We start from the raw sequence: 19,035 nt of genomic DNA on the forward strand, positions 1-19,035 counted from the left end.
AAAACAGTACCAAAATATTATTTAGGATTGAATTGTAAGACTATTTTAGTTGGAGCGGGTTGGATATGACTAATTATCCCGATTATCCATCTAGGATTGAGTTGTGGAATTCAATCTCATGAATCAAACATAATATATATTTAATCTTGAGATACAATCTTACAAACCGAACATGTCCATAGTGTATTAAAGATATCAACAAGAATACATAACAATGTCCACACAATTACATATTAACATTGTACCAACATTATATTAACAGATTATGTGTATTTCATAAAACTGTTTTATGAAATATATGACCATTTACGAAAATTTTATCAAATTTTGACATCGAAACATGTGTATGTACAATCTCGTTGGAATCCTTATAAAATTATCTTTAATTTGACATATGTTGTGTGAAAAAATAATTTAATTCGAAATAATTATAGGCATTTAAAGTTTAGAAATATTTTTAAAAAGTTAGTTATAGCAAACTAGCCTAAATCATACTATAAAATCATTAATTAATAGGAGTACTAATTTTATTTATATAGGTGATAGTTCAGTTTCATAGATAAAATAGTACTATTTCGTTCGTTTCATTAGAAATGAAACATTTGTTTTTGGCACGAGATTTTATGTAGTTTGTTTTGTGATTTAAAAAGTAGCATTACTATTATTTCCATTTTAAGAAATATTTCATTTTTAATGAGACAATCTAAAAAGAAAAACGTTTCATTTTTAATGGGACATGGAGAGTAGTAAGTTGTAAGTTTATTTTAGTTAGATGGAATTGTTTATGACTAATTATCACATAATTATTCATTTAGAATTAAATTATTACTCATAAAGTATATATACATATTTAATCATGAGATATAATTTAATACAAATGGAACAACCAAAGTATCTACCTACTAATTGGCATACTAGCTTCATGCCGTAATTTATTAAAATGTTTCATTACTTTTTTACATGACAGCAATAAAAAACAAGAATTACGAATATTATAAACCCTATTATGCAACCACCTAAAATTGCAATTGCAATCCATTTATTTTTGTACCACTCGTTTCCATTATCTTGTGCATATAATCTTGCAGTATCATGCAAATTCATACTAACAATCTTCCAAGGTCTATTGGGCTTTTTCTCGACCCGAACATTGAGAGAATCATTATATTCCATCGGATTCTTGAGAGACTTATTAAACTTTTTCTTTGCCTGAACATCGAGTGATGTAACAGGATACAAGATGAGCACCAATATTAGAGTGAATCCAATTAAGTTTTCCATTCTTGAGTTTTTTCCTCTGATTTTTTTAAATAGTGTTGTCACACATGCCCTTTTATGGGGAATGGAATATGATTGTATTCTACAATTATTTCAGAATATTTCAACGTGACATTAATTATTGGGTAGACTATGTATACTCTTTGGTTTACTAGCAAGATTAGTACTTGTAGTAGGAGTATAATTTAATGATCTAATTTTTGCATCATGCCGAAATATTGTGCTCCAATGATCCATTCGTATCAACGGATAATTTATTAAAAGCAGATGCCGGGAAAAATAATACTCCTACTAGAATTATATCAAATTTTGGTAGGTCTAGTAACTTTAAATATCAGAAAAAAAAATTATGAAAATTATATTCCATCTTTTAAATTAGGGATATTGGCATCTAATATCACGAAATTTTCAAAAAGTTGGATTTTTCTCACGAACCTTAAAATTGGCAAATAATATCACGAACTTTACCCCGGGTTTGTTTTTTCCCACGAATGAAAAAATTCATGTTATTTTAATAGATTGAAGAACAATTTTAGAAGGTGTGCTTCAAGAAAACTATCTTCAAAGATTGAAAAACTTGAAACTTTTAAAGTTGTTGTCGAGAAATTACGAAAAAAAATCGGTATCATAATATTATTTGTGGGAATTTTTTCATTCGTGGGAAAAAACAAACACGGGGTAAAGTTCGTGATATTATTTGCCAATTTTAAAGTTCGTGGGAAAAATCCAACTTTTTGAAAGTTTCGTAATATTAGATGCCAATATCCCTTTAAATTAATGGGACACAGAGAGTATTCATTTGCAAAATTTAACGTAGAGAGTATTTATCTGCAGTCTTTCAAAAATTAATGTTTAAAGGTTAAAGTGGAATGAAAATAAAGTATATGTGATAATAAAGTAACAAAGAGTAAAGTAGGAGAAGAAATAAAAAATTTTGCTAAAAATGTAACGACTCAACTACATTAGGACAACTCGTAAATGAATACAACTCAACTACCTTCGGTCTTCGGACGGTGGGAGTATGAAAAAGTCAAATGTGATGTGAACAAAATTGATATTGTTATAGACGAAATGACGTCATTTTATTTTGATATCGATTAAATGATAATGGTTTATTCTAAATGACATGGTTTTACGTAGCATTAGATTTGATTTTGATAATCGTGAGACAGTAGTGAAAAATAAGAAGTTAGAATTTTATGTTTCAGTTTAAAAAGTTATGGAACTGACTAGAAATCCATTAAAATTATGAGTTAACAAAAGTTATCCATTATAATTTTATATTATGAGTTAACAAAAATTATCCATTATAATTATTGTTCTTTGTCTGGTAATACACTAACTTTCAACATTTGTTATGAACTTCTATTTTTGAATGTAAATATTTGAACTTTGAATTTTTTAGATTTTTTTTCCGACAAACAATTCTGGTCATAGTAAAGCTGATGTGCACTACTGCTGGCATATTACTAATAACATGGATTTGCATGTTTCGAGGCCTAGTTTGGGTTCGTTCTGAATGTGATTCATGCCAAATATGTTCTTTAATTGCGTTATTTGCAAAATTTGACATTTTTTATACAATTTGTGCGAAATGTGCGAAAGACTTAAAAAGAGTAGAAAAAAAGGTCAATATTGAAGTTCGGAGGAAAACGACCAAGTCAGCGGCCGCCGAGCATGCTAGCGGTCGATGGAAGTCCGGCTGCCCATTGCGGAAACACTCCAGACTGACCTCCGACCCAACGGTACGCCGAAGTTTGTTGCCGAAAGTAAGTAGCAAGTTAGTGATCAACGATGAACCATAGTCCAACTAAATGGTCATACGCCACTTCGGAGGGGGTCGTCTGGCTTGGTTCACCTTCTCCCCTGCTTCTAGCTCTGGTTGTGTCCACCGTCTTCACACCAATTAGGTGGCATCACCCTCTGGAGCTCGAGCCCCCTGCATCGACTCATGGGAACTAGTTTCCGACCTCATCACATCGGGCTCGATTCTGCCTCTGCTATCGCTGTCACCGCCACCACTTGAAGTGTATTTGTCATCTGCCCTGTACTTCGTCGGTTTGGAGTTGTAGTCCATGTTGGACTCGATGCCACTCGTCAACCTATCGATATTCCAAACCTTTGCCCAAGTATTGCTATGCTTGAAGGCCTGCCCGGAGTCTTGTTCGAAGACCAACATAGCCGCCCTCAGAATATCAACTCCACTTGTTCCGCTTTGGTACTGCATTTTTTCATTCTTGTAGATGTCGTAAGATTTTTTCAGGTCGGCATCGACTCAAGCAAAATGACAACATTTTAGGTGTGCGGGGGGCGCTCCTCTCGGGAACTTGTTGTAGGTGTCAATCACCCTCGCCCAAAAATCATTCAGGTGTTGTTGGTTCCCAATGATCTAATCCCGCAAAGTGGAGATCCACACTTCGAACAATTTCTCCGTCTCAAACGAAGTATAGCTGTATAGGCATGATGGGTAGGGGCTGCGTATTTGTCCCAAGTTTCTTCCGGATTCCCTTCAACCCACTTTCCTTATTAATATCAAACAATTTATTAAAACTTGTATCGATCAAAATGGAGACAATGAATGAAAAGTGGGGAGAGTATATTGCTTCGTCAATACAAACATATACTCCTTCGGTTTATTGTAAAATAGAATCTCTTTCCCTTTTAGTTCGTTTTCTAAAAATATAAAATTTTCAATTTTAGGAAACATTTTTCTTTGCTCTATGAGATGAGAATCATTGCCCACTAAGAGCATCATTAACGCATGGGGCTGGGCCGGGCCGTAGTTGGGTCACGACCCGCGTCATGCAGCGATGGAGAGGAGGATTTTTCGGCCTGGGCCAGTCCCGGGGACGCAGTCACGGCCAGGGGACGCGCCTGGGGTCCGGCCCGGCTAGCGTTGGAGGTCCCTCGGGTCGGACCGCAAACCCCCACTTTTTTTTTTTGCCTATTTATTATACCCATTTCTTCAACATTCTTCCGCCAATTTCTCCATTTCTATCCTCTAAATTATTTCAATATTTTTTCTAGGACTTATAATTTTTATTTTCTAGGGCTTTAATAATTTTTTTTCTAGGATTTGTAATTTTCATTTTTTCGACTGAACAATGAATTTTTCCGGTTTGAATTGTTCAACGTATTCTATTTTACAAGTTAAATTGGTTGAAGTTGTGAATAATGCAATTTAATAGTTGTGGCCCGGGATGGGATCTGCAAGGTTAGAGAAGTTGTGGGCCGAGACTCAAATTTGGAGGAATGATGACATGAAGGAAACTTGAAGCCTGAAATGGGGATGAGATTAATGATGCTCTAACTAGGCCTGCTTAACCGGTTCTCTAGTTCTCGGGTACCCGGTACCGGAACCGGAACCGGCCCGGTAATTGAGGAACCGGGAACCGGAAAAACCGGTTCCAGTTCCGGTTCCGGTTCTTATGCTTTCGAAAATTCCGGTTCCGGTTCTACCCGGAACCGACCGGTTCTTACCCGGAACCGAATAATATATATCAATTTTAGAGATTATAAAATTTAAATATAAATTAAAATATTAAACTAAGGATATTTCATTTGTTTTATTATTCTTAAAATATTTTTGATCATCCTATTAGCAAAAGTGATCACTGCCTTTGCAAAACGAAAGTACTATTACTTTTTGTGATCAATCTTCAATCTTTCGCACCATTTGTTGATTCGCTCCTATTATGATAACTCAAAAATAATTGATTTTTTAAAAAATAACTCATAATTAATTAAGACTTTTTTTATTAAAATAATCAAGTTTAAAGTGAATGATTAAATGTATTAATATATCGATTTTTTTCTAAAATCAAAATAGAGTAATTAAGATTTTGGTCTTTTGAATATTATTGCCTTATTAGAATATTGGTTGTATACTCGTATTTTGTTGTGCATAGATTTTAATTTTTAGTGTTAGATTTTTTAGTAATTTATTATTAAATTATTGTTTTAGGTATTTAAATATTGGTTGATGCATATTGTTATCTTGTTGATTTGCATTTTTTTATGTTTATTTGAACTTTTAGGTATTAACTATTTTAGGTATTTATTGAATTATAGTTTTTAGGTATTGGAATATTGGATGATGAATATTGTTATTTTATTGATTTGTATTTATTTAAATTTTTCGGTATTAATTGTTATATTTCTATATGTTGAATTATTTAAAAAAAATTAAAATTGAAACTACAAATCGGTTCCGGTTTGGAACCGGAACCGACCGGTTCTTACCCGACCGGTTCGGAACCGGAACCGGCCGGATCCGATTCCGATTCCGGTTCCCAAATTTATGAAAATTTGTAACCGGGTACCCGATCAACCGGACCGGGTAGAACCGGAACCGGCCGAATAAGCATGCCTAGCTCTAACACACTTTTTCTTTTGATTTTTGAGTGAACTACATAAATGGTACCTGATCTTTCACTTTCGCATATAAATGGTACCTGATCTTTATTTTATATCGTTTTTGGTATCCCATGACAAAAATAACCCTGGGTACCAAATATGTTACTCCCTCCGTCCCACAAAAGATGTCACACTTTCCTTTTTAGTTTGTCCCACAAAAGATGTCACATTTCCTTTTTGGAAAAAGTTCTCTCTCGCATGAATATAAAAATTATATTTTCTCTTTCCATTCAACACACAAAACAAAACCTCCTAAAATCCCGTGCCATCCCACAAGTGTGACATCTTTTATGGGACGGAGGGAGTATTTTTTTTTACAAAGGATATTTTTGGAAATTTCAATTAGGAGTACCAAATATGTGATTTTTTTTCCCTTTCTTATTTCTTTTCTTCTTCTTTAGTTTCTTCTTTTTTTTTAAAACATTTTATCTTCCTTTCTTTTTTCTTTTTCTCCTTAGTTTATGTTTCTTCTTCCTTCTTTTTTCTTCTCATCTTTTTCTTTGTATCTTTTTAGTGATTTATACATACATCTAATTGCATTAATAATACTCCCTCCGTCCCAGATAATTCGACCCAGTATTCCATTTCGGGCCGTCCCATATAATTTGTCCCACTTCACTTTTACCATTTTTGATAGTGGACCCCATATTCCACTAACTCATTCATACTCACATTTTATTATAAAACTAATACTTTAAAGTAGGACCCACATTCCACCAACTTTTTCAACTCACTTTCCATTACATTTCTTAAAACCCGTACCGGGTCAAAGTGTCCCAAATTATATGGGACGGAGGGAGTATAAATCAAGAACAAAATGTCTAATTAAATTAATTATTTAAGTAATTAAATCAATTGAATATTTTTTATTAATTTTTTTATTACTCAATTTAAGGTGAAAACACCTAACTAAAAATATTCTACTCTTTATATCATTATGAATACGATTCACAATTTTAAATTTTTATTAAGGCTGTATTAATAAGTTACTAATTTAATGTTAAAATATTATTATTATTATTATTATTATTATTATTATTATTATTATTATTATTATTATTATTATTATTATTATTATTATTATTATTATTATTATTATTATTACATAATATTTGGTGATTCATGATTTATATAATTTTACTACAATTATTTATTAACTACTATCACTTTTTAGTATTATAATAATATTATTATTATAATAATTAAATATAATTATATCTATAATTATAATTAAGTATATTTAAATGATATAAAAAATAAATTAATTATTAATCTATAATATCAAAATAATAGTATCAATATTGATTAAAAATAATAGTATAAATAGTGAGGAGAATGAGAGAAGATATTATAATATCATTTTGGTACTAATTTTATTTATGCCCAAAATATCCTTTATAACATGAAAGAAAATGTATTTATTTAGAGAGTATTTTAGGAAAATAATTACATCAGATACCAAAAATGTGATTTATAGATACAAAAAATGATATAAATAAAGATTAGAATCATTTACGTGCGAAAATGAAAGAACAAGTAGTACCATTTATATAATTCACTCTTGATTTTTTTCTTACTTTACTGATTTTATGTTAAAACTGATGCTATTTCAAAGAATTCATATTTTGGGATCAACAATAATTAATTATTTTTTATCTATCGAGTTTATTTGTAATTTTGACATCATTTGTGTCAGAGAGAATTCCCGTTCACGCGCTTACTGGGCCCCCACGCGTTTTCATGGACTCTCAAACTCCCTTCTCTCTCTCCTCTACCTACTCTTTGTCGTGCTAAATCAACGAGCGGCACCGCCCACCGGCCGTACATGAAATGAAACCGACGCTTGAACCTCCAAAGGCTCCAATCGGCTTCCAATCGAACCCTCTTTCCCACACCTCACCTAGTAACGCCACAAAACAACCACAAATACTACCATATTTGCCATTTTGGAGTCTACAGTGAAAAAGATTCAATCTTCTCATCCATCCGTTCTCATCCATCCATCATCACCGCAACAAAGTAAACTCATGTTTCCTCATCACATAACACTTGTCTAACAATTACAAATTGCAGCTTATTCAAATAATTGTGGTTTATTGGTTGTTATTAATTTTTCATAGGACCATGTGCATGATGGTCTCAGCTTCTCTTATAAAGCGCCCGTGATTGAGCTTTTCTTGGTTTGCTGTTTGTCGGTGTCAAATGTACTACAGTCTAAGAGCACAAGGGTTGTACTTTTCCTGTTGATTTTCTTGGTGGGCCTCTTGAAAAATGTCGCAGAAGCGGCAAGAGCCGGAGGAGGGCACATCTTTTGACGACAGGCATCCCAGGAATGCAAAATCTTTTAAAAGGTTGCTTTTTTAAAATTAATTGTTTCTATAAAGTCATGGTGTCTTCTGATTTCTCTCCTGATGTTAATTTTATGGTGTTAATTAGTCTTTGCTGGATTAATCTTTACCAATTGATCTGTTTATGGGATTTTGTGAATTTGAATTTAGCATTCAGATTCAGCTTTTGTAGAACTTTAAATGAGTATGCTTATGTTTCCGAAGCTGTAAAACAAAACTTGTTTTGATGCTAAATTGAATTGTAACATGGAATTTCTTTATTCGATGCTTTAGTTTGAAGTTGGAGGCCGATTCATTAGTTGAGAATGTGTGTTGGTAGTTTACCGAGGGGTTTTTTGGGTGTTGTTGTACTGATTATTTTGCAAATTTTGTAGTGTGGTGAGGGAGGTTATGAACCTCTGCAAATTACAACATCTAATGGAGCCAGTTCTTGAGCCTCTCATTCGTCGAGTTGTAAGTCGAGTTGCGCTTCCGAAATATTTATTTATGTGCTTGTGATGAACATGTTTTCCAGTTATAGATGGCACTTGAATAATTATGTAATTAGGTAAAATATAGCCACTGGAATAATACAACCTTTGTTCACAGTCTTGTGATTACATTGGATATTTGAATGGAGAAGTCTTGTGTGTCATTAACTCTGTTGTATATAGTTTTTAGGTATGGACTTCTGCTGAATTTCATTGCTTAGATGTTCCTGGACCAATCTATGATTGTCATAAATTTACTAGTTTACTTTTAATGAGAGATCACAGGTAAAAGAGGAAGTGGACTCCGCGTTGAGAAAATACATAATTAATACGAAAAGGTATGACGTAAGTATCCAACAAGATTCTTAATTTAGGTCACAAGCGAATTCGCTAACTATTTCCTTTTTTGGTGAAAAAATCCAGGAATTATGGGAAAGACACACATCCCTCTGAACCAAGGAATTTGTGTTTACAGTTCTCTAATGGCATATCTCTTCCTGTGTTTACTGGAACTCGTATTGAAGGAGAAGGGTCTACCAGAATGGAAGTTGCTTTAGTCGATATCCTTACTGGGGAAGTTGTTTTTAGTGGTCATGGATCATCTGAGAAGGTAGAGATTGTAGTTCTTGAAGGAGATTTTGATGGAGATGAGAGGGGAAATTGGACAGCTGTAGAATTCCAAAATAATACAGTGCGAGAGCGGGATGGAAAGAAGCCTCTCCTGACTGGGGATCTTATCATGACCCTGCAAGATGGCAAGGGTTTGGTTGGTAACATTATGTTTACAGATAATTCAAGCTGGACAAGAAGCCGGAAGTTTAGGCTGGGTGCTAAACTCTTGGACAGCATCAGTGGCGTCAGAGTAAGAGAGGCTAGATCAGAACCCTTTGTTGTTAGAGATCATCGTGGAGAACGTGAGTTACTTTTAGTCTTCTATTAATTACATTGTGCAGCCATTTTCTTAATTTTCATGTGGTGAAATGTAGTCAATTTTTGTTTCTTTGAATTATTCCCTTTCCGTGATTATATAGTCTGATTAAGTTTTGTACGTGGACTGAATCTTTGGAAAAGCTAAAGAACAACTAAACTTCTTTAAATGCCTCAAAACACATTACTTCTTTTGCTCTGAAGCGAAACAACAATCATCGGCAGAAAATCACTTAGTATAATACATCTTTTCACTTTTCCTTATGGAAGTGTACAAGAAGCACCATCCTCCATCACTTTCTGATGAAGTATGGCGGCTGGAAAAGATTGGTAAAGGTGGAGCTTTTCACAAACGTTTGAGGAAGGAAAGAATCACTACCGTAGAGGATTTTCTGGTGTCATTCTTCCTAGACCCTACAAGACTTCGAAATGTAAGATGTTTGTGATATTAATACGTTTCTGTTTCTGTAACTCTTGGTTCCATTGCTCGGGTTAGGATTTGATGTTTCATTTATATCCACTATTTGAAGCATGGTTAACACATTTCTAAAATGAAAACATTGTAGATCCTTGGGACCGGTATGTCTGCCAAAATGTGGGAAGTAGTCGTGGAGCATGCTCGAACATGTGTTATTGACCAGAAATTACAATTCTATGGCACCTCTCAAGATAATGGTGTAGTTTTCGACATGGTCGGGCAACTGATGGGGATCATCTCGAATGGGCAGTATCTTCGTGCTGATAAGCTGTCCGAAGCAGAAAAGGCACGCTGCTTTTTTTTTTTTTTTTTGCTTTTAAGATGAATGCTCATTCATTTTTCCATTTTCGACTGACATCTGGCTGTATCTCAACTCTGTTTCAGGCGGAGGCCCACGAGTCAGTCATCTCTGCTTTTGCAGATCGTGACAAAATTGTCAGCTTTGATGAGGGCTCATCTCCGAATTTCCCAACCCCTTCAAGCTTATCGGTTGCTCGATCTTCTTCAAACTTGCCCTCTGAGACCAGTTTCAATGATGACGAGCCTTACTTGCAACACAATGCTGCTTCTCCAACCTACATGGAGTCGGTATATTCTTTAGAAGGCTTGGGCACCTTTGAAGATTGCCTGCACCAAGTTGAAGACAACCTAATCTGTAATGCTGACACCTTGAATAGAGCATTGTGTGCAGACGAACTACAATACTTCGAGACGGATCAGGCAATTCACAGTCCTCTTCTAGAATTATCAGGAGATATACAGGGCGACATCAGTGCTTATATGCCGTATTCTGGTGTTCCCACCGGAAAATCTGAGAGGGGGTGGAACATTCTAGTATTTGTGTTGAGATGGTGGTTCTCCATAAGAAGAATCGTGGCTAGAAAAACCCGTACTTGAGAAAGTCAGGGTAATTCTATAACGACTGAAGACTTTTGTTGGAGATCCTCTGCAGCTACATGTGAAGAGAATTAAGTTCTTATATATACATGCATATACAGATTTAGCTGATTGTTTTGTGAAAAAATATACAATAAGCAAGGCTGTAAGTGCAAACAGTGGAAGCATCAGTGTGAAATTGTATATGGTAGTGTTTTAGGGGTGGTCTAGTTTTCCATTCAAGGACTACCTTTTCTGTACATATTCAATATGTGAATAATAAATAGACCCTTACTTCCATGTAAAGCTGCAGATTTGATAACTGAATGTTTGTTTGAATCGGAATGGAATTTTCCTTTTGAAGGGAACTCATATGATTTGAAAGCCTCACTTGTGTTCTCATGCTCTGATGTTTCACGGCTTTTAGCGATCTATAAGTTGAAGAAAATTATTAAGTATATGTACACGCGTGGATGCTATAAGCAATCTTAAGTATGATAAATTGTGAACAATTGGCTTTATCCTGCTCGGATAGTCGTGGATTTCAGATCAGAGAAGAGGAGAACGTTTACCAAGGTCGTTGAAGAGGAGCCGGAATCAGAAAGAGGGAGAAGGTTTGCCACGTCTAATAAGAGGGAACTGAACAAAAAGGAGCATGTGCGGAAAATTCAAGAGGTGACAAGTAACTTTTGTTTCTTGATCAAGAAACATCACTGAGTTGAGGAACGTAATTGCTCGAAAAACATTGACAGGTGAGGAGATAAAAGGAGAAGGGGGTGTTCCATTTTTTGAGGTGGGTCTTGTTGTTCAATATCTAGGAGACGTGCTAGGATTATTTTCGGGAAGCTGCTACTCTCGGACAAGCATGCTGAGAAAAGGATATAAACACTTGTTCTACTTTCTAGTACCTGATAGCATAGGAGTATATCATTCTTACTAAATCAAGATTCATCAGTAACACATCAGTATGAAAGCGAATATTTTTCAGTGTTTTAAGGGAAAGACTTTCCTCCTTTCCTTAACTATAGATGATTGGAGAAAAAAAGGGCATGCATTTCACAGGATTCAGTAACTAGGCTTTCTTGTATTTTTATTACTATTAATTTGTTAGTATGATTTTGCTGCAGATGATATACTGGTATACCTGCATGTGCAAATCGTTGGGGGAGCTGCTGTGCATTTTCCTCATAATTTCTGTCTCATTTCTCATGTTGAAATCCATCAAGCTCCATTTTTTTGACTTTAACGCAACCTTCACCCTAACTAGATTGCATTTCTCAAGTTGAAATTTTGCTCAGATGGATTTGCAGCGAGTTCTCACTCTCAGACTCCATTCTTGATTTTTTTTACTTGGCAATATTTTTTGCAGGACATGAGGTAACTTCCTAGCTGTTTCTGGGAAACCATGATCGTGACTATGAATGTGATTCAATAATCTAATGTAGTTGAAATATTAAACAAATATGGTAGAGAGAAAAATCAAAAATCAAAGAACACTGACACACCACAACACAATCCGAGACTTCATTTTGGCTAAATGTGGGTGCTGACAGACACTGTTAGCACACGCTTTAACATCACCCTCTTTTTGTTATATTAGATGCTCATTTTTCAGACAGGGATAGACAAGAAACAGAATAGTTTGAGAATGATGTCGATGGATGAGGTGATGCAAATTGTAAGTATGCAAACATGTAGATGCTAAATATCCGGCAATATGTATGTTTACATTCTTGTTTCTTATGCGTGATATTCTGCTAAGGTCAAAGAGGAGTTGGAATCCAAGAAAGCGAGAATCTTTTCTAAGGTTGAAGAGGAGTTGGAATCCAAGAAAGCGAGAATCTTTTCCGAGGTCGAAGAGGAGATTGAATCAGCAAAAAGGAACATATATAGTAGATTGAAGAGGTTGATAGGAAGCTATTGTTTCTTGATCAAGAATCATGATTTTAATTATTCTTGTTTGATTTTGCAGCTATTTCAAACATGGGGATCAGACCTCATCTCAGAGCAACATGAAACTGGAGTTGAGGAAACGGATTGCTCGAAAAATCTTGACTGGTGATGAGATCAAAGGAGAAGGAGGTGTTCCTATTGAGGTGGCTCTTGTTGATGACGTGACAGGAGATGTCATAGTTGATGAACCCGAGGCCTCTTCAAAAGTTGAGTTTTTTCTTCTCAAAGCCAAGTCAGATGCTTCCGAAGCAGATGATTGGACAGCTGAAGAATTCAACGCGACCATTGTTCCTCAAGTGAAAGGAAAGATGCCTATTCTCGCTGGAAATGCACTCCTGCAGCTGCATAGAGGTGTTGCTGTTGCGAAGAACATCTCGATCAGACACCACGTTAGCGAAATAAAGCCACCAGAGTTCAAGTTAGGCGCGAGAGTTGTTGGTGCTTATGCTCGTATAAAGGAAGCCAAGACGGAGGCCTTCACCCTCAAGAATTTCCGCATCAAATGTGAGTCTGCCTTGTTATTTGATAATGATGAGATGTCTCTGACTAATTAATTGTTCTTCTACTTGATCTTCAGATAATGAGAAACATGCGAATCCATCTCTATCTGATAAAGTATGGCGGTTAGATTGTATTTGTAGGCGTGGTGAGATCGATAAGCGTCTTCAAGAAAACAGCATCTGCACCGTGGAGGATTTCCTCATTCAACACCTCAAAAATCCTCAACGCCTCCAGAATGTAACCTTTTTTTTTCTTTCTCTTGTCTTAATCTGTATTCTGTATTATACTTGTTAGTTTTCTGATAAAAATCCATAAGTTTCTCTATTCCCCCCTCAGATGACAAATGAAATGTCTAATATTTAAGGTGCAAATGAAGAATTTTGCTATCCAATCTTGCCTTTTTTGTACAAATGAAGTATTGCTAATTTGCCTCTTCAGTTTAAAATAGGTCTAAACTAGTTTGTTGGCCTGTTGTAGATTGTGAATTCACCAAATAAGAATTGGCAGAAGATTATTAGTAATGCTCGAGCATGCCTAACCGAAAGGGTGTACTGTTACATAGATCCGGAGAAGAAAAAAGGCATCGTCTTCAATATTCTAGGAGATATTCTAAGACTATTTCCAGATCAGACAAGCGCGCTGCAGTCAGAAAGAGAAAAGGCATACATACACTTGCTCTACTTTGTAGTTGCTAGCATATCAATTATAACTATCTTACTAAATCAAATTTCATGACTTTGAATGACAGGCTGATGCTGATAAACTGTTAGCATCTGCTTGCCAGAATTGGGGGCTGGTAAAGGCTTTTAATGATCAGAGTTCTCTTCAGCAGCACCTAGCTGGTTTAAGTCCATATATTGGCGGGTCGAGCGGTCATATACATTTGGAGACTTCATATCACAGTTTCGACCCGATGATGAGCTTTCCTGGATACCAGGATTTCTTTGCAGACGTTGATGAGTACATGTACGAAACCTTTGGTTACGGAGATGGCCTAATGAACGAGTGGAATGCAGCATCTGAGGTGGTTGAAGGTGGGAGAAAGGGATGGAAAGTATTGCTCATTGTTTTGAAATTTAGGAAAAGGGTGGTTTTAGATGTTAGTTCAATTCGGAAGAAACAGAGAGTTGGGTAACGATACTGATACTCTCTTGTGAGTTGTGATCACGAATTTTTGAGTTACTATCTATTATGCCATCTGTATAATACTACTGAATTTGGTATATAAACATCCTTGTTTCGTAGTCGTAGCTATGCTATGCTATGTTATGTATATCTACTGATTTGTGTTAGTTTTTCAATCCATCTTATTTTTCATATTTTGATGTATTAAATAATCCCATCAAATAGGTGAATTAAGTCATCTATATTGAAAATTCTATCGTGATAGTATCAAACTTCAATTATCTTACATCGTAAAATTACAACTCAACTACTACCAAACAAGGATTTTTAAGTCCACAGCGTGTGAGTAGAATTGTAGTACCACTAACGCTTCTAAAATAGATACCCTCTTTTTATCAAGTTACTTGATTTGAGTCATATTCTTTTTTAGGTTATTCCAAGTTACTTAAGTCATTTTTTTAGCTAAAAACAAAACATTTAATCTCACCTATTTTATTTCTTTTTTGTTACTTTAATGCCTCTTCTTTCTCTTACTTTATTTAATGCCTCTACATTATTTAACTCACTACACACAATTTTCATAAATCTCGTACCGAAAAAAAACGCCTCAAGTAACATGGGACGGAGGAAGTACTATAAAAAACGCCCAGTCTACAGCGTGTCACGTGAGCTGGGCGAGTGGTCCGTCAGCAAGAGTGGATCTCTCTGCGGAGAGCACGCTCGTTCCGGCAGAAACCCCACAAAAAGTGTGCCGATGCGGTACCGCCCGGGCGGCACCGACCACCTCTTCTGAATCACCGTTGTTGGTGCTCTAAGTTTCATAACCTCTCCTATAAGTTTTACAGAGTACTATTTACTTTTTTATTTATTTTTAATATGCACCACATCACATTAATATTTTTACTCACATTTTATTATGAAATAAATATTATTTCCATTTGTAAAAAATTAATCTCATTTTATTATTTTGGAGTGTAACAAAAAATAGTCTTATTTTAAGAAACATGCTTTATCCATTTTTTTTTTCTTTTACTTTTACTTTTTCTTTTTCTTTTTCTTTTTTTCTCCTGATATATTATTTTTTATTTCATTTTTCTTATTTTACCAATTTTTTTTGGAGGGAGGGAGTTTCTTAAAATTTGTGCGGAGGGAAGACGAAGGGTGTAAATTTTTGGCTGACAAAATCTACATACGCTTCCACAGAATCAATGTGGCCGATACTGGAACGCGGTAGCTTGGGTGGCCCACTTATTCACCGATGCTTCTTTCCGAGCTGAGTTGAACTCCATTTTCTGGAAAGAAGCATTTATCGTTAAGACATTCTTCACTAATTTTGTGTGGTTGCTGTTGCTGGAGAGAGATGGAGCCTGATCACAACGGCAGTTCATCAGAGCAGCCAAGTTGTTCATATGTTCAGCTTGTTCTAACTGTAAGAAGATAGGTCGATTTGGCTTATTCAAGCTAGAAAAGATATGCTAGAAAAGATATGGATTCTGCTTATTTTAAAGATAATTGCTGTATGATCACTTTTAGACTAAATCTCCTTCTACTTTTTCGTTTCCCTTTCTGATATGATTAGATTTTATTCCAAGTTTTAGAGGATGATTCCTAAAAGACTATTGAGTTGATTCTGAATTGATCATACTTTTTGTCTTTAAAATTAGTCACGTGGATTGGTGTTTCTTTTATGGTTTATAGAATCATTCAATTAGCCTTTTTAAGTTCATTCATTTGATTTGGTAATTCCCACAGTTGGGAATCTTTCTTTCTTTCTTTTTTCATTCTTGATTTGACTAAATTTTCATTACTACTGTTTCTTTGACTTGACATGGCTCAAATTTCCCTCCTCCCTTAATGGTAGGATACTGGATGAAGAGAGGGACATATGGTGTTAAAAACGTGTAGCCGAGTACTAAAGATGGTTAGCCGAGGATTGCCAGTTACTGACGGTCTAATTCTTAAAATGGTGCGTGGCATGCACATCTTCTCTTCTATGTTTGTTGAATGCTATATTTCCATTTTGCAAAGGATTGATTGTTGTTAAATGGGATTTACTTTGGACTGATGGTATTCTTGTTTCAATGACTTTGTCAAGAGGATGACTCAACATCTTGATTGATTATATATTATGTTATAAAACACTATACCACTTGAGAAATTTATTATTGTTAATTTGCCAATCACGATCTTTTGTTCAATATTCTTTGTTTTAGGTAATAGAGGGTTTTCAACCTGATGAAGAGAGGATTTTGAATGAAGGGACTCGGTGAGAATTTATGCTATTGGTTGTTAATTTTTTCCCTTATTTTTTGATCAAGAAAAAGGCCCACACTCTGGTTCATAACGAATTCTGGTATTGTTTCTGATGTGCTGATAGGAATGAGTTTTCAGAGGAAAGGAGTCTGCAGCTGAAGTTCTTAGATGTGAGTGCCTGAAGTTGGCTCTGCTTGATTTGAACAAGCACACTGTGACCTGTGGCCTTGGATCTTCGGCAAAAGTGGATATACTACTTCTTGAGGGAGATGGTGATGAAAACAACAGGACTCTTGAAAATTTTGAGAGAAGCATCATTCAAACAGGAGATAAAAAGAAGCCTCACTTTTCTCCTAAAAAATGTCTATATATTGCTCAAGAATGGTGTTGCGGATTTGATAAATATCAAGTTGGGACACGACAGAGAGTGGAACAATAGGTGCAGCTGCAGCCTGCAGACTGGGAGCGAGGATCGGGCAGAATATTGAAGGAACCATGGTGCAAGAAGCATGGACCACGCCATTTAAGGTCAGAGATAAGTGCCTCAAATGTGTGTTCTTCTCACTCCGTGTTAAACTTAATCATCGTTTTGTTTTACTGTTCTTTACCAACTAACTCTTCATATCTACGAAAAGGCTGCTTCTGTTGCAGCCAAAATCCGAAATTTACAAGTTTGAGTTCTTAGTCTCATCTCCTACTCTGTTGAGATACATAGATTATGAAAAGAACAAGGCCATTAAAGTTTAATTTTAAAGAGGACGGAGAAACTTCCACATAACTGCTGGTTTCCTTTTGCAGAGTATGACAAATTTCCCTGTCCATCTCTTACTTCTGAAGTTTGGAGATTGAAGGGAATAGGCAGGACTGGCAAGCGCCTTGATAGACTGAAAGAGAAATACATCGAGACTGTGCAGATTTTCTGTTTTGGTACCATGTCAACCCTGAGGAGCTCCAAAACAAAGTAATAGCCCTCGTTAACAATTTATACTCTTTGATTTATTAAGTGCGAAACCAGATTTTGTTTGCATACTCGGATTCATGCTATGTTTTGTTGCTAGTCTATCAATTTAGGTTTAGAAATCATGGTTTATTGGTAGCTTCTAAAGCCAACTTGCAACATGCATACAGATCTTAGATAACGGTGATGGCAGATGGAAGACAATAGTGAGTCATGCTCAGAAGTGCAAATTGACTGTGAAAAGATGTTATGTCACAGATCCTCAACCGAACTATATACGATTGTGTGGGAAAACTCAAGGGGGATATCATGGAGTCCCAGTTTGTTGGGATTGATAATCTGTATGCTGATAGAAAGGTGGTGTTGCCTTTGTTGTTGTGAATAGATTTATTTATGCAATTGTGGAGTCTCCAACTCCTACTCTTACTAAATACTAATGAATTACTGACCCCTAATAGGATGATGCTCTCAAGTTACTGAGATCTGTATTAGAAAGAGCCTCTGCGTTATAAAAGGATTTTCGATACACAATCACAAGCACCATCTGTGATTATGGGCCTCTTGGATCAAAAGAAAGAGGAGTGGTATCCAACCCTGATCCTCAATTCACCCCTCTTCATATCTCAGGTCAGAGTGCATGATATTTTGTGCAAAAGATTTCGGGTGTAATACATATCTTGAATTTACATAGATCCAGAGAAGGAAACAGGCATCATCTTCAATATTCTAGGAGACATGCTAAGAGTCCGGATCAGACGAGCGCACTGCAGTCAGAAAAAGAAAAGGCATACATACACTTGTTCTACTTTGTAGTTGCTAGCATATCAATGATAACTATCTTAGTAAATCAAGATTCATCACTTTGAATGACAGGCTGATGCTGATAAACTGTTAGCATCTGTTTGCCAAAACTGGGGGCAGGTACAGGCTTTTGATGGTCAGAATTTTCTTTGATGATCGGTAATACACATTTGGACACTTCATATCACAGTTTCAACCCGATGATGAGCTTTCTTGGAGACCAGACTTTCTTTGCAGGCGTTGATGAGTTCATGCACAACGCCTTTGGTTACGGGTATGGCCTAATGAATTAATCGAATGCAGCATCCGAGGTGGTTGGTGGTGGGAGAAAGAGATGGAAAATATTGTTCATTTCTTGATATTTAGGAAGAGGGTGGTTTAAGAATTTAGATGTTAGTCCAATCCGAAAGAAACAGAGTTGGTTAATGATAATGTGTGGTTGTGTTGAATGGTATTCCTACTCTCATTCTTTTACTTGGTACTATCTATTCCATTTTTCATGGAATACTCGTTCACAGTTATCAAAAGAATGAACATACCATTCTTATTCCTTCCTAATTTTTATATTAATAAAATTATACTCCCTCCGTCCCAGATAATTCGACCCACTATTCCATTTCAGATCGTCCCACGTAATTTGTCCCATTTCAC

General features: G+C 35.6%; 2 protein-coding genes and 1 long non-coding RNA gene across 9 annotated transcripts; all 3 read left to right on the top strand.

Moving 5' to 3' along the window:
- The first annotated feature begins 7,465 nt into the window (after positions 1-7,465).
- LOC125223386 (calmodulin-binding protein 60 A-like) lies at positions 7,466-11,093 on the top strand. Of its 4 annotated transcripts, none has more exons than XM_048126518.1 (8): positions 7,466-7,713; positions 7,815-8,045; positions 8,417-8,495; positions 8,798-8,850; positions 8,936-9,426; positions 9,710-9,870; positions 10,006-10,203; positions 10,302-11,093. In XM_048126518.1, exons 2-8 carry the CDS (start codon positions 7,966-7,968, stop codon positions 10,812-10,814), a joined length of 1,575 nt encoding a protein of 524 aa, XP_047982475.1. In that variant the 5' UTR covers positions 7,466-7,713; positions 7,815-7,965; the 3' UTR covers positions 10,815-11,093. The 4 variants fall into 4 exon arrangements, with proteins under 4 accessions (XP_047982475.1, XP_047982483.1, XP_047982491.1 ...); XM_048126526.1 differs by having other exon boundaries at positions 7,908-8,045; XM_048126534.1 differs by lacking the exon at positions 7,815-8,045.
- An 82-nt stretch (positions 11,094-11,175) lies between these two features.
- Positions 11,176-14,487, top strand: LOC125223415 (calmodulin-binding protein 60 C-like). Of its 3 annotated transcripts, none has more exons than XM_048126561.1 (8): positions 11,176-11,586; positions 12,163-12,170; positions 12,394-12,471; positions 12,556-12,698; positions 12,766-13,250; positions 13,324-13,484; positions 13,725-13,907; positions 13,996-14,487. In XM_048126561.1, exons 3-8 carry the CDS (start codon positions 12,394-12,396, stop codon positions 14,380-14,382), a joined length of 1,437 nt encoding a protein of 478 aa, XP_047982518.1. In that variant the 5' UTR covers positions 11,176-11,586; positions 12,163-12,170; the 3' UTR covers positions 14,383-14,487. The 3 variants fall into 3 exon arrangements, with proteins under 3 accessions (XP_047982518.1, XP_047982511.1, XP_047982525.1); XM_048126554.1 differs by having other exon boundaries at positions 11,176-11,468; positions 11,546-12,170; XM_048126568.1 differs by lacking the exon at positions 13,725-13,907 and having other exon boundaries at positions 11,176-11,468; positions 11,546-12,471.
- A 1,014-nt stretch (positions 14,488-15,501) lies between these two features.
- Positions 15,502-18,370, top strand: LOC125202304. 2 transcript variants are annotated; one of them, XR_007173073.1, is made up of 8 exons: positions 15,502-15,801; positions 16,234-16,338; positions 16,586-16,638; positions 16,750-17,153; positions 17,424-17,586; positions 17,754-17,940; positions 18,042-18,210; positions 18,275-18,370. It is a non-coding gene; the product is annotated as an uncharacterized LOC125202304 (long non-coding RNA). The 2 variants fall into 2 exon arrangements; XR_007173071.1 differs by having other exon boundaries at positions 18,042-18,364.
- The last annotated feature ends 665 nt before the right edge of the window (positions 18,371-19,035 follow it).

Source organism: Salvia hispanica, chromosome 1, assembly GCF_023119035.1.
Source record: "Salvia hispanica cultivar TCC Black 2014 chromosome 1, UniMelb_Shisp_WGS_1.0, whole genome shotgun sequence".
In the NCBI taxonomy this organism is placed as follows: domain Eukaryota; kingdom Viridiplantae; phylum Streptophyta; class Magnoliopsida; order Lamiales; family Lamiaceae; genus Salvia; species Salvia hispanica.